The sequence below is a fragment of the Brassica napus genome, chromosome C3, assembly GCF_020379485.1.
Source record: "Brassica napus cultivar Da-Ae chromosome C3, Da-Ae, whole genome shotgun sequence".
NCBI lineage: Eukaryota > Viridiplantae > Streptophyta > Magnoliopsida > Brassicales > Brassicaceae > Brassica > Brassica napus.
The window spans coordinates 56,572,838-56,588,083 of record NC_063446.1 but is presented as its reverse complement, the minus strand read 5'-3'; the positions used below and the strand labels follow the sequence as shown (position 1 = coordinate 56,588,083).

The following is a 15,246-nucleotide window of genomic DNA, read 5'->3' as shown; positions in this document are numbered from 1 at the left end:
TTTCTTGTCTTGGTTTACCTTGTAAAAAGGGGAAGGAATCGGTTTTTGCTTTATGATCTTTGAAAACCAATATCCTCATGCATTAGGAATCACATATAGATTGTTTAAGTCTAATGCTTAGTTCTGAACATGCATTCAGCTATTTCTTGATCCATGCATTTGCTTGATTTCATCTATCTTGCTTGATCTCATTTAATAAAATGATGATTGATCCTTATTCAAATTCTAAAGGACCTTAATACCCTATATATATAATCAATCCAATTTGAATTATAATTAAAAGGATTACTAGATGCAATGATCAATTGATCATTCTCATACTAAGATTGCTTAAGCAAATAGATTATATGATTTGGGGGAAAGCATTATTGAAATCATATACATTGATTTATTCTATTGCTTACATAGAATTCTGAGTGCTTGAATTACTCGTTAAATATTCAGATGTCGAGATTTGAACCCTCAGATTACTCTGCCCTAAATCTCTCTGGAGATAATTACCTAGAATGGGTAAAGAATACTCTTGTTGCCCTGAGATCCAGAGGACTCGGACAATGCATCAATGAGTACAATGATATCATTGACAGTGAAAGGCATAGAGCTATAACGATTATTCGTTATCATCTCACTGAGGAATTAAGAGACCTGTATCTCCATGTTGAGGATCCTTGTGACCTTTGGTTACAGTTAAGGAAAAGGTTCAAACCGGTATCGTGGCAAAAGGCCAACCATGAATGGAAGATCCTCAGATTCCAGGATTTTGAATCCGTGGACAAATATAATTCTGCTCTGATGGATATTGCTTATAGTCTTGAACTATGTGGTGAAAGGATAACACATTATTCTTTATTATATAAGACCTACTCCACATTCCATCCAAAGGATGTGCTGTTGCTACACACGGCTAAGAAGTTCACCACTTATAATGACCTTTTGTCATATTTTTTGGCTTCTGAACAAAGAAAACAGAAAATCAAAGATACCATCAACAGATTTGACAAGCTTCAAAAAAGATACATTGAGCTAAAGAATAATGAGATGAGGCCTCCTATAGCTGAGCTCCATATGGCAACACATGCATTGTGAAGGCCATATTATATAATTGTCTTTTGACATTCTCATTTTCATGTTTCATGAGTTTATGTTTCATGAATTGCTTTGATACTTTGCTTTATACACGACTTCATTAATAAAATGAATTACTTTGAGTTCATCATTATCTTATTCAAACTGTTGTTTGATAAGAAACTATATCTATATGTCTTTATTGTGCCAAGATAAATATGATTGAGGATTAATACCCCAACTCACTTTTCCAAAGAGTTCAAAGAAGCCTTTGACAAATGGCACGACATGCTCTGCCATCCAGGCTCAGTTATAAAATACTCTTGAACTCAACTGGACATTCTTTTGAAAGAAAGGAAAAGAAGCTCGACCAAGGCTTTGCCTAAATGGCATTATATTCACCCTATAAGGTCCATTGAATTAAGAAGAAAAAATGGTTTCCAACAATGGACAAAAGGGAATAAGAGTACCTAAATTAAAATCGCCTAAGTGGTCGAGACTACATTCTCTATTGATCTAGTGATCAATATGATATTAGGCAAATAGCCAGGGCAATCATGTTTGATTAACCCACGAAATTTATCACTTAGATGGCATTACCATACTTAGCCATTCGGATTATGATGCAAATATTTAAAAGGGCACAAATGTTATCCCATAAGATCTCACGTGTGTGCAATATATCTATGCACAAGGGAATTTATTGTCCCAAGCACCACGAATTTGAGTATGTTCATGAGGGGGAGTGAGGACAAATCCCATGATACATGACCATACTAAAATCCGTGAAACATGGTCCACAACCATATTACATATTGGTTGAATTTGATATAAAGACCATTACCTATAAGGTTCAAATTCTAAAAGTCCATATGCTTGGGGACACCATGAGTTATAAAAGAATGAACCTGCATCAGGCCATAGTAATTATATCAGGCCATATAAGTGATCATAGATATTCCCACCTCAGACTGATACGGGTCATGAGTCCAGACATATATCATCTTAAGATATTATGAAAGAATCCACCACAAATATATGTGCCATCTAAGATCATGTGATCTTAGAATCTCATAAAGAGGATTGGGAATATATGTTGGATATATATTATGAATATACTTTCTCCATAAGTTTAAAAGAAACCTTGAGCCAAAATGGGTGATCTAATTATAGACCAAGGAACAAGGATTACATAAGGTTTATGAATCCGAATATCCAACAATGAAAGGAGAAAAGTAATAAGCTGGTATAAAGAATGATAAAGAATGGTATCTACCATCTGGTATCAACCATCAATGTCTTGGCAAAGATCCTCGGACTAGAAAATAATTTATAGACGTCCATATGCTACAATGATAGCAAAATAAAATGCCAGACACATTGACCCGAGAGAAAGAATGACTATGTCATCCCAGCTTAGCACCACACGGTTTTGATGTCTTAAAGACACAACCAAGTTGCTACAAAGTCTATATAAGATAGACCAAATAAATGTTCCAAATAAAGTTCCATAAATTCTAAGGAACCTCGGAAAGAAAGAAAGGTGCATGAGATAAAATCCGAGTTTTATTAAAGGAAACCATTCCAGACATTGAGATATAAGGCTGGCCAGCTGAACAACTAGGTACCATACCATATAGCTTGGGACGCCAAGTTATAAGGTTATTAAGGTCCTAGATAATGAAATCTCAAATTGATTTATACCATGTCTGGAACTAAAAGGAACTATATATATATATATATATATATATATAAGTGTGTCGACACATACATTCATAGAAAATGCGCAAGTATGTAGCACATGAATACAAAGATATGTATCGAGGATCATAAACCCACACAAGAGTACTCATAATGAATAATGAAAGAAACGTGGGGTTTAAAGTGATATATAAAAGGCGTATTGTATTGGCCATGAATATGTAAACGCCATATGATGCCCAGTGAATATATAAATCCTGAAAGAAGGATAAATCGTGAGACAGACCGGGAAAGGTCTATATAATCCAATGTGGTGGATACTACTACATATTTCACTACATATGATGTCTGGAAGAAATTCAAAAGATGTAGTATGCTATATATGACTCACTGGATGATGATGATAATATTATTGGTACCAAAAGGTTTACCAAACGGTATTGAGCTCAGAATCAAAAGATGAGAAAAGAAGTTCTCTTGAACAGCATTTTCCTAAAGTTGTTCATGGACTGAATTAAATTACTACATGTAAGCAAGTGAAGAGTTCTATAAGAACAATTCAAATCAGTCCATAGAGGAATTTTAAATTCCTTGTGTTTTATACTAACCAGCCTAAGATAGGTTAAATGGTTATTCATTAAACCTTAGAAAAGGTTATAGACCATCACCACAAATTAGCCAAATTTTGGTAATACTTATGGTTGGTCGAATTCTCAGCATGAACCAACCAAGCTGTGGTATGAATGAATAAGCTATCATAAAGATAAGCAATAAGATCGAAGTTCATCTTTGAACAAAAGGTATAGGACCACATTATGCGTCCATATGCGACCCAACGGGTCCGACCATCATATATGAAGATAATGCAGCTTGCATTGCTCAACTCAAAGACGGGTATATCAAAGGTGACCGAACCAAACATATTATACCCAAGTTCTTCTTTACCCATGAGTTGCAGAAAGCTGGAGAGGTCAACGTCCTTCAGATCCGGTCTAGTGAAAACTCAGTCGACCTCTTCACCAAATCATTGCCCTCTTGCACATTCAGGAAGTTCACGCAACAAGATTGGCACGCGTAGACTCAAGGACCTTCAGTGATGTCCAAATCAGGGGGAGTAATGTGTGTTGTACTCTTTTTCCTTTCTCTGGTTTCCCTTTTACTACATTGAGTTTTGGGTTTTCTGGGAAATGTTTTAATGAGGTAACATTAGCATGTTACAAACCCTATATGGTTATGGCATCCAAGGGGGAGTGTTATGAATCATGAAGTAGATGGTCCATAACCTAGACCATACAAGTTCAAGACTAGAGTCCATTGGGGGTTTACATCCAACCACATGAAAGACCCATTCAACCTTAGTCTTTATGAGTTTGACCATGTCATTATGTAGATTATCTTTGTAATCAATTCTCCCTTTAACTCCACCTTGTATGAACCACTATATATAGTGGTGTAAGCAATAAAAAATATACAACACATTCTCACGAATCTTCTCTTAATCTTAACAATATGAATCATCATGTGATTATTGTTGTGCGTTTATGTTGCTAGTCCAAATTCCGATTTGGTCGTTTACTAACATTCGCAAAAGAGGCTCAAATATTCGGCCCATTCTACTAACATGATGTCGTTCCATTATTAGCGAAGCCACATGCACGTCGTTTTAATTTTCCCATAAACGCTTCGTCTTTTTTTTTATTGTACATTGGAAATAAAGCGAAACGTCTGTTACCTTTTCTGCCCTTCCAATCAAATTGGTGTAAATCTTTTTGGTTTCCTCTTTTTCAGAAATTTATTTTCCCTAAAGTTTTGTTTTCTTTGTAAAAACATTGCAGAGTGCCCCCAAACCGATTGAAACTCAAAGTTTGCTCCTTTGAATCGATCTTCGTCTCTAGGTAAATGGGTTTCCATCTCTCTATCATCCGCCATTGATTTGATTCAAATCTCCGTTTCTCTTTTCTGGATTCGGAGTTCATCTTCGTCAGATTTGTGGATTCTTGACGAACAGTTTTCTTTAAAGGGATGATCTTTATTGAGTATCAGTTGATTGCAAGAAAACCCTTTTCACTGTACATAAGTGTTTAGTTATATATTGTGCTGTGTGGTGTAGTGAGGAGGATGCAGAATCAGAATGATACGGTGAAGGATGATGCGGAGCTCGCTGCTTCCATCTCGGCTGAACAATGGGGATGCTGTTCAGTGGAGGAACCATCTTTTCAAGATGATGAAGCTGCTAAAGTTCCTTATGTTGGTGATAAGGTCAGTACCAAATCTAACTTAAATGGATGAACTATGTTCTTGCCAATCTTCATGTCCTGTCTTGCGTTTTCGCTGCTCATATTTGTTTCATGGAATGTACTTGAATGATTCATCTTTCTCTGTGAATGACACTTCCTAATTCCTATGAGTTGCTTGTTCATTTTTTTCTTTTTTAATAGATGTTTGATTTCTATGGACTATACTCTTGGTTTAAACCTATGCAGGAGCCTATGTCTAGTTTAGCTGCAGAGTACCAAGCAGGGAGCCCCATTTTGCTTGAGAAGATAAAGGTTTGCCTTTCTGCTACTTCTTTGTTTTGTTTTGTTTTGATGGGGTTGTTGTTGCTTTCAGTCTTTTCTTAAGTTGTCGTTGTTTTCATTTACTTGTAGGTACTGGACAGTCAATATGTTGCAATCAGGCGAACAAGAGGAGATGGAAACTGCTTCTTCCGAAGTTTTATGTTCTCTTACCTTGTATGTTCTCACAATGTCTTATAGTATGTCTACATGTTACCTTGTAAGTTTGGCTAATGTTTTTTGTTTGTGATTTTTTTTTTTGTAGGAGCATATTTTGGAATCACAAGATGGTGCTGAAGTTGACCGTATCAAGCTCAATGTTGAAAAATGTAGAAAGAATCTGCAGAACTTAGGCTACACAGATTTCACATTTGAGGACTTCTTTGCGGTAAGCTTTGTCTTCTTTTGTTTCTGCTATCTGATAAGATCATCTACAAGATGCTAAATTTCAATTTTTCTCTCTTAATGATACAGTTAAGATCATCTACAAGATGCTAAATTTCAATTTTTCTCTCTTAATGATACAGTTGTTCCTTGAGCAACTAGATGACATCCTCCAAGGAGGCGAAGAGTCTATAAGGTAAAATACAGTTTATCTAACCTGCTATTCAATTGCATAAGTCTCTTTCTCATATTGCCTCACTACTTATGCCATATCTTTTTTTTTTTATCTTCCAGCTATGATGAGCTGGTTAACAGAAGTAGAGATCAGTCTGTTTCCGACTACAGTAAGCTGCTCCTGAATTTCTTTGACAACTTATATTCAACGGAATGCAGTTTTGACAGATTCTTGTGTCTCTCAGTTGTGATGTTCTTCAGGTTTGTTACTGCTGGTGAAATAAAAACGCGTGCTGAGTTCTTCGAGCCTTTTATAACAGGATTATCTAATACCACAGTGGATCAGGTTTGTGCATTAACTTATCTTGCTCTGTATTCAAGCCACTTGGCGATATGCAAATCTCTTACACTGTTTGATCACAGTTTTGCAAGACATCAGTTGAACCGATGGGGGAAGAGAGTGACCATATTCACATAACAGCTTTGTCGGACGCGCTTGGTGTTGCAATCCGGGTTGTGTATCTTGACCGTAGCTCATGTGATACTGGAGGTGGTGTCACTGTGAACCATCACGACTTTGTTCCCGTTGGCAGTGGCACTAATGAGAAAGAAGAAGCTTCTTCTGCTGCTCCCTTTATAACATTGCTCTATCGTCCAGGCCATTACGATATCCTCTACCCCAAGGTAATAAACACTTAATCCCCATGTAACCTCTTTTCCTTTAGATATTTAAGTTAATTGATTGTGTTGTTACTTGTTACAGGTATTGGAGAATGTGGAAAAATGATCATTTAATGATTGCAAAACTGTGGTAATATGGATTCTTTGAATCATGGTACACCATCTCTTTGCTCCTTGATTATGATCAAAACCCTTGCGACATCAGAAAATGGATTTTTTTGTTTGTTTGTTTTACTATAACATTCGTGATAGTCTCGCCTTTTGTGAAGTGTACTAAAATGAACCAGAAGTGTTTGCGATATAAACAATGACAAGAGTCTAAGTTTGTTTTAATGGCTTGATTAATCTCCAAATTGAATCAAAATATAATAATGATAAAGGAAAACTAACCATGTGTTGTAAAGCGAAGGTTTTAGGTGTGAATGTTTCTGCGTTTCATTAATGAATAAGTGTTTTTTTATATAGGAGATTACAAGATAACTAAAAAGGAAAGTATCCAAAACCTAAATCCAATAGGATTAGGAAAACTACTAATATATAGTTGTATGGGCCGGTTATGGACCGGACCGGTTATGGATATCTACTAATTGATTTATAACACTCCCCCTTGGATGCCATAACCGTTCAGGATCGTAGTACGCTTTATGTTGCTTCATTAAAACCTTATCAGGAAAACTCGGTGGGACAAAACTATGATGAAGGAAAAAGAGTACAACACGTACCACTCCCCCTGATGTGGACCTCAGTGGAGGTTTCTTCAGTCTACGCATCTGATGCGTGATCTTTCCAGAAAGTGCAGGCAGGGAGTAAACAAATCGGCCAAGTTCATTACTGAACCGCAATTGGATGTGCGTGGTCAAGAAGTGGACCTTTGGCTGTCGACTACTCTTAATTACTGAGCATGGTACTTATGAACTTATAGTCTCAGGTCGTAAACCTATGTTTCGGTGTATCTACTACACGGATGTGTACCAATGTCTCTGTCCATAGATCTTTCTTTATTATCATCGACTATGCACTAATCTGATCGATCCATATTGAGTCATAGACTTCTTCTATACATGTTTATAACTTGTCTCATGAGTGTTCTAGATCAAGATGTGATCAATGATTATTGTTGTAATGAGTTTTATAATCTCATCAAGCTATGGCTCTTCGGCCGAACACACTCATGGATCTCGATCAGTAATCTCTCTTGCATTCGGTAATGCTATTGCAGTCTTTTATCCATACCTTAATGGTGTCCCATGACCTTTGTTGCCGTGGACCATACCACGCACCGGAAGATCTATTAGGTGATGTTAGGAGTTTTCAAGGCTCCTAAGACAAATGTTGTAGTATAGTGATTGTCGAACCAGTTCTGAGGGATATCAAAGCACTGAGAATGCAAGTACTCACTTAATCTAAGTGCAACCAATGATTTAGATGGGTTTTAAGCTATGACTAAAACTAGAAAGCAATAACAGAATGATACTTCTTGACTAAGGGAAAAGAGAACTCATGGGCATAGGGATTAGACCTTGGGTGATCAAGTATCGAACTAAGGATGGCAAATGATCAATCAAACTATCAACCTTAAGCCTAGACACAATTCTAAGCAAGCTCTATGTCTAGATGAATGCTCATTTGCTAACATATCTCAAACATCAAATGTCTTTGGTTGAATAATATGAAAGCAATCATTACGAACAAGTCTATTAGCTATCTTAGCATCTTTAACAACAAATGTCTTTGGCAAAGTATACTAAAAGCCTAGGAGAGTTGTCTCAGGCATTTCATCAAACACCTTTTGGGTGGGAAATGCCTATTGATCAACTTTTGAGTGGCCAACTCAGAAGATGCATTATGAATACTCTACTAGCAAGGAACAAGAATGATCTACACTAAAACATCCTAGAACTAACCTAATCACCCTTGATCTCCCTAACCCATGAATTCAAAAGGTGATTACTCACTAATCTCCATGATTCCTCTTAAACCCATATTGGATTTCAGATTAATCATGTAGAGAAATAGATAAGAAATCAACAAGAACACAAGAACATAACAATCAAAATCCAAGAGATGAACTTCTCAAGAGAGTTTTTGTGTATTTCTCAATAGATCCAAAAAAAATGGTCTGCCTGGTGGCTACAAAAGATGTTTAAAACATAGGTTTTTCCAAGTGCAAAACGTCCAAAATAAATTGCAAAAAGGTCCTCGGGAAATCATGATTTTCGGCAGCAAAGTAACGCGGAGCGACTTGCAGGTGTCGCTCCGGGAAGTCGCTCCAAGGCCGATTTTTGGTGTCTCCGGGTGAGAGGTCGCGAGCGACTTTGGTGTGTCGCTCCAACGGGTCGCTCTGGATCGGGAGCGACCTTGGTAGGTCGCTCTGAGAGGTCGCTCCAGGGTCATCTAAGACGGTTCGGAGTAACGAGAACGCGAGCGGCTTCATGGCGTCGCTTTAGGAAGGTCGCTCTGAGAGGTGGGACACAGCGACTTCGTGATGTCGCTCCGGGAGGTCGCTCCCATGCTCTGCTCGTTTAATGATCACCTATTTCATCTCCTTCGAGCTCCAAATGCATCCAAATGTCCCTAAGAACTCCATGTGGCACTCCAGTACCTAATAGAGACTCATGTATGCAAAATGCAACCTAAACATGTCTAAATCCTAATCTCTATGATGAAAATGCACATGGATGAATAGATAAAACAATGCAAATATGCAAGATATCATTAGGTCATGGACCTCGACTACACGAGCTTATGGACGGCAATCATGATGGCTGATCTTTCTTTTCCACTAGCCATGATCAAAGAAGAAGGGTCGGACACCTCTAGCCAGACACCCACACAGATTTAATAAATAATCTGTATCAACCAATTAACCTCTCTTTAGGCTGGTTTAGTATAAAGTAAACACAAGGAATTTAAATCTCTTTTATAAGTATATGTATGGACTGAATTTGGATTGTTCTTATATAATTCCTTTACTAGTATTACATATTATATGCAGCTGCTTTGTTTCAATCCATGAACAGCTGAGGAACAATATTGTTCTTTATACATGTACAACTTAGCAACAATGTTGTTCTTTATCCAGTGATCCATATGATGCTTACTACATCAGTATCTAATTTCTTTCTTATGACCAGACTTTTATCAATTTCGAATTTGTGTAGCAGCATCCACCACATAGGAGTTTATCTCCTTATAATATGTTCCATGGTCTCTATGAGTATCCTTGTGTAACAAGCTATGATCTAATGTTGTTAGTAGGAAAACATGAACACCTTTACACCTTGTGATCATGTACCATCTCTCACGGTTTCTTATTCCTCACAAGACCCATCTATTTCACTGGTTTATCAGATGGCGTTTATGTATATGTGTATGGCCAATACGCATATCTCTTCTTTAGATACTTTAAACCCCACGTTTATCTTTTCAATCTAATCTTTAATCTTTATGAGTACTCTTTCGTGGGTTCATGATCCTCGTTTATATCTTTATGTTCAAGTGCTACTCTTTTATGTACAAATATATCTTTATGTGTCGACACTTATATATGGTTCCATTGTGTTCCAGACATGATCTAATCGATTTGAGATTTCATTATCCAGGACCTTTGTTACCTAGTAGCTTGGCGTCCCAAACTACATGGTTTGGTACCTTAGATGTTTAGCTGCGCAGCCTTTTCTCAATGTCTGGTCTTGTTTCCTTATGACCTCGGATTTGTATTCTATGCACCTTTCTCTATTTCTTTTCGAGGTTCCTTATCATATGGAACACTTTGGTCTATCTTGTATAGACTCTGTAGCAACTTGACTGTGTCTCTTTCTAGGACATCAGATTTCGTTTGGTGCTAAGCTGGTTATGACTTAGTCATTCTTTTCTTTTCTTTTCGGGTCAGTGTCTGGCATCTCGATTAGCTAGCTATGTATTCTTTGGACGTCTATAATTCTAATACGAGGATCTTTGCCAAGAAAATGATGGTTGATACCATTCTGTTTCTTATCATTCTTTACTCTTTACCAGCTTATAGCTTTCTCCTTTTAATGTTGGATAGTCGGATTCATTGATCATGCAATCCGTGTACATGGCCACTTTCTGATCACCCATATTTGGCTCAAGGTCTCTTAGAAGTCATGGGAGAAAGTCATACTCTTATCCAACATATATTCCCAATCCTCTTCTGAGGTTCCATCTTAGACGGCACATATGTCTGTGGTGGTTTATTCAATAGTCTCTTAAGATGGTATATGTCTGGCTCATGACCCGTATTCAATCTGAGATGGAAATATCTATGCTCACTTATATGGCATGATGCATATTAACCTTATATACATGTAAAACTCGTGATGTCCCCAAGCTTATTGACTTTAGAGTCTGAACCTTATAGGTAATAGCCTGTACGGCCAAGCTGTTATCAAGCTGTTATATCTGTGTTTATAGTATGGTCATGGACCACGGGTTTGTCCTCACTCCCCCTCATGATCATACTATAATCTGCAGATGCTTGGGACATTATAGCCTAATGAGTTTCCCTTGTGTACATGTTACACAACGTGAGATACTATGGGATAACTCTGTGTGCCCTTTAAATATCAATCTTTTGCGTCAAGTTTAGACCAGGATGGCTAATCCGGTCATGCCATATAGTGTATAATTTCGTGGGGTATACCAATCTGGTTACCATGGCTTTTGCCTCTATCATACTGATCTTTGCATAGACTAGATCAGTAGAGAATGCAGGTATATTTTTGATCGCTCTTTGTTTCCTTTGCTCATTGTTTCTATATGGAAACCATTATCTTATATCTTATAAACTCAATGGGCTTCTTTGGGTGGATATAGAGCATTAGATCTTTCAAGCCTGCGTGCTCTTTTTAGGCACCAATGTACTTAGCCTCTTTAGGCGCCAATGTACTTAGCCTAGCCGTAGCCTTTTAGGACATTCTTTACTGGCCGCAGGCCCTTATCTGACTGACTATACCCGCAACATTGCCTTATATATTGGCGTTTTCTTAGTCATATCTAAAATCATTCATTCATCTTATAATATAAGTTCTTAATTCAAGAAAATCACAGACATAAAGCAAAGCAAACACAGAAGTCGAAATCAACATTATTCTTTTTAGACAATCAGATGTTTTAGCCTAATGATTCCCCATTACATATCTTATGGCACACTGACTTGGTCGAGTGTGGTGGCTTAGAAATGCCACGGCCTCCTCTCCCTTAACCATGGCCAAAACTGGGTCCACAACCAAGGTTATAGTGATTCATATGTCCATGGTCGTATAAGGTGGTTTGGCTATGCCCACGTCCTTTCCATCCATCACGGTTACAGCCGTATGGTTTATCATGATGGACGTGGTTGCTTTCTTTAGATTTTTTTTCTGCAGCCTCATTGGCTTGGGGTTGGCGAGTAATCATTATTGCCATGTATCTATTACTTTCACTTGCATTATTGTCCTCGATGATACATTCATCGAGGCCCTTTGATTTCAGGACAATCTCTGTGTCTAATGCCCATTGTAAATAATTATCTCCAAAGAGATTTAGGGCATCATAATCTAGATTGCTGATTTTCGACATCTGTAATCATATATCACTCAATCTTTATAAGAAAATAAATCGTGTGACCAAGTAAACAATCGAGTTAATGCATTCCTAATAAACAAGCCACACGGCTATAGGGGTGATGTGCAATGAGGCCACACGGCCTAGGTGATGTATGATGCGGCCAATCAAGCAATCAAGTAATGATCAATGCATCAGTAAGTAAGCCACACAGCTATGATAGTAAGGTGCAATAAAGGTCACACGGCCAAGCTATGATGCAAACAATCTATGTTGATCCAATTAGGGTTTTATCATCTTAGCAATACAAAATGTGGCTAGGGTTTCAGATTTTATGAGAATCAAAATAATCTAGCACCTTAGCTTTCAAGACATCAATTAGATCAGTCAAAATAACAAGAATCAAACATAAACTCAATTTGGATCAATATCATGCGATTTAGGGTTTCAAGGCCCTTAGGGATTCAAATTCGAGATTTAGGGTTTCAGATTCAATATGCAATCAATCTAGCTGACTTAACTCACAATCAATAGAATCAATCAAGCAAGCAAGCCTTATCGCTAAGGTTTATGCCTCACGGCCAAGAAGAAGCCACACGGCCAAAACAGGAAAACAAGCCGCACGGCTAATGATTCAATTCAGGATCAATGCATATAGTTTGTTGTGTAATTGCAATCCTAGCATAGATGCATTCTATCAGTTTATACAATGTACTCAACACAAGCAAGCTAATTGGTCAAGCAAAGAACAATCATACTTGATTTCAATTTCAATATCATCCTAACATGAGATTCTAAGTGCAGTTGCAATCAATCAATGTGATTAGGTTTAGGTATGAATGCAACAAGGCCACACGGCCACAAGTATGATTATGTCTAGAACAGTTTAACCTAATCATATAGTTTCAGATTTTGATTTTTTAAACATTCTAAACTAGATCATTAGGGTTTTGGGAATTCGATTTGATCTTAGATCAAGGGAGTTTAATTTTGAGATTCAAAACCTTCAAGGTTCTGATTTTAATTGATCAATTGATCAAATCTCGATTTTAGGGTTTGGATCGAACTTATAGAGCTTCGATTTACTCATAGGGTATTGATCTATTATCTTATGGCATTCATCCTTTTAGAGATTATATTTTAGGGTTTCAATCTTTACAAAACAACCAGATTCGATTCATGTTTTCAGAATTCGAATTACCTTCAGGTTTTGAAGATTGTAGAACCGGACCACCAAGAGAACCTCGAGCTGGACGAGCCGTGAGCTGGAACAAGCTGGAACGAGCTAGAACGGACGCGTGCTGAGGCGCGAGCTGGAACGGAACGCGTCTGATCGGGAACGCGAGTTGTAGCTGTCCGGGATGTAAGCTGAGAACGGATGGAGCTGAGGCTGAGTTCGTCTAGTATCAGGAACGCCTTAGGGCTGGGCTGATCGGATGAACACGAGCTGGAACGCTTGCAAGAACAGATTAGGGTTCGTCGGGTTCGGATTAGGGTTTTAAAGCAAATCGGCGCGCACTGTATCGGTGCGTGAGGGCGCGTCGGTGGTCAGATCGACAAACGATTTGCACCGACTGATTAGTCTTGGCAAGAGCTTCGATTTGATATCCTGATCGTTTTCTGGGTCTTCACGGTTTGGGAGAACGACCTCTTTGAAGTTCCGAGGTAGATTCTTTTTGTTTAGGGTTTTAGGGGTTTGGTTTTAGGCTTAGGGTGTTAGAGGTTATCGTGCTGATAACGTGTTGTAAAACGAAGGTTTTAGGTCTGAATGTTTCTGTGTATCATTAATGAATAAGTGTTCCCTTATATAGGAGATTACAAGATAAGTAAAAAGAAAAGTATCTAAAACCTAAATCCACTAGGATTAGGAAAACTACTGATATATAATAATGAAAAAATAACAATTACAAGGAAAAAGAAAGATGGTTTCATTTTCTCCAAGTCGCCTCTCTCTCTCTCCATGTCATGGCCGACTCTCTCTCTCTCCAAATCGTGGCCAACTCTCTCTCTAGTTGTTTGGACTGGTTATGGACATGGACATCCACTAATTGATTTATAACACCATGACCGTTATTGGTATTAAAACCTCTGAAAATATAGCAGAAGAGTCCAAAAGGGTGTTCTTGCCTTGGCTGGAAAGTGGAAACTGGCCAAAATGCATTATTTCCTTTTTGCTAACAACCCTCCAAAGACCATACTGGAGAGATTCAGTATATACTATTATGAAGTGTATGTTTATGTCCATTATCGTTTGTCACTTTCTTCTTGGAAGCTTGCCCCAAATCAATACTTAGCTCCATCGTTCATCTAACTAAACTATACAAACCAACACACAGTGGAGCTAGAGAACCATAAAAAAAAGCTAACAAACCAACACACAGTGGAGCTAGAGAACCATAAAAAAAAGCTAGAGAAGATGATTGGAACATATGTTGTTGGTTTTAATTTGGAGAAATGGCATGTCATAGAATATTATACTCTCTACATATCATAAAGTGATGTTTTAGGAGAAACTTTTAGACTAATTAAATGATGTTTTCACAATGTAACATTACTTAGCTTTGTATTATATTATACATACTATTTTATTATCTGCTGAATTGTGATGATATAAGTAGCAAATGATGATTTAATCTAGAAAAAAAATTATGTGCAGAAACCTTAGACATTATATATCGTGAGTCGTGACACATAAATTACATAACTGATTTTATCTTTATGTTGGTTATGATATTAGCAAAAAAAATCTGAAATTGAAAAGGACGGTAGCTAAGTAAAAGCCAAAAAACAAGGAAAAACTGAAGACAAAATGTGAGAAATTTTAGACGAGAGGAAAAGAGGGAGTGGTAGGTATAGAAACATGTTCTCTATTTGGTGCAAGTGTTTAACAAGTCCCACTATAACAAATAATTTAATTTTGTCTCCAACGCAAACCTTGCAAAAGGCATACACGCACACTTGTTACCGTTATAGTCTTATTGAATGTTCTTATAAAATTCACAGCCTTTCCTTTTGACCTAACCCTCTACCCTTCTCTTCTTTCATCTAACTTTCCACTATCATATACATTTATACTATATGTGCAGATTCACCAATATACGAAGGTAAACAATACTATCTT

The 15,246-nt window shown here is 37.4% G+C and overlaps 1 protein-coding gene across 2 annotated transcripts; it reads left to right on the top strand.

Annotated features, from left to right (window-relative positions):
• The first annotated feature begins 4,487 nt into the window (after positions 1–4,487).
• Positions 4,488–6,893, top strand: LOC106389560 (OVARIAN TUMOR DOMAIN-containing deubiquitinating enzyme 1-like). Of its 2 annotated transcripts, XM_013829845.3 has the most exons (10): positions 4,488–4,661; positions 4,877–5,025; positions 5,250–5,315; positions 5,415–5,498; positions 5,587–5,709; positions 5,849–5,901; positions 6,000–6,049; positions 6,125–6,225; positions 6,303–6,563; positions 6,643–6,893. In XM_013829845.3, exons 2-10 carry the CDS (start codon positions 4,885–4,887, stop codon positions 6,664–6,666), a joined length of 903 nt encoding a protein of 300 aa, XP_013685299.1. In that variant the 5' UTR covers positions 4,488–4,661; positions 4,877–4,884; the 3' UTR covers positions 6,667–6,893. The 2 variants fall into 2 exon arrangements, with proteins under 2 accessions (XP_013685299.1, XP_048607673.1); XM_048751716.1 differs by having other exon boundaries at positions 6,000–6,225.
• The last annotated feature ends 8,353 nt before the right edge of the window (positions 6,894–15,246 follow it).

Bases quoted from the DNA above. Each gene is read 5' to 3' on its own strand.
- LOC106389560 (XM_048751716.1), top strand. From the start codon at position 4,885: ATGCAGAATCAGAATGATACGGTGAAGGATGATGCGGAGCTCGCTGCT. The intron at 5,710-5,848 runs GTAAGCTTTGTC...TTAATGATACAG, and splicing joins CATTTGAGGACTTCTTTGCG to TTGTTCCTTGAGCAACTAGA. The intron at 6,226-6,302 runs GTTTGTGCATTA...GTTTGATCACAG, and splicing joins CTAATACCACAGTGGATCAG to TTTTGCAAGACATCAGTTGA.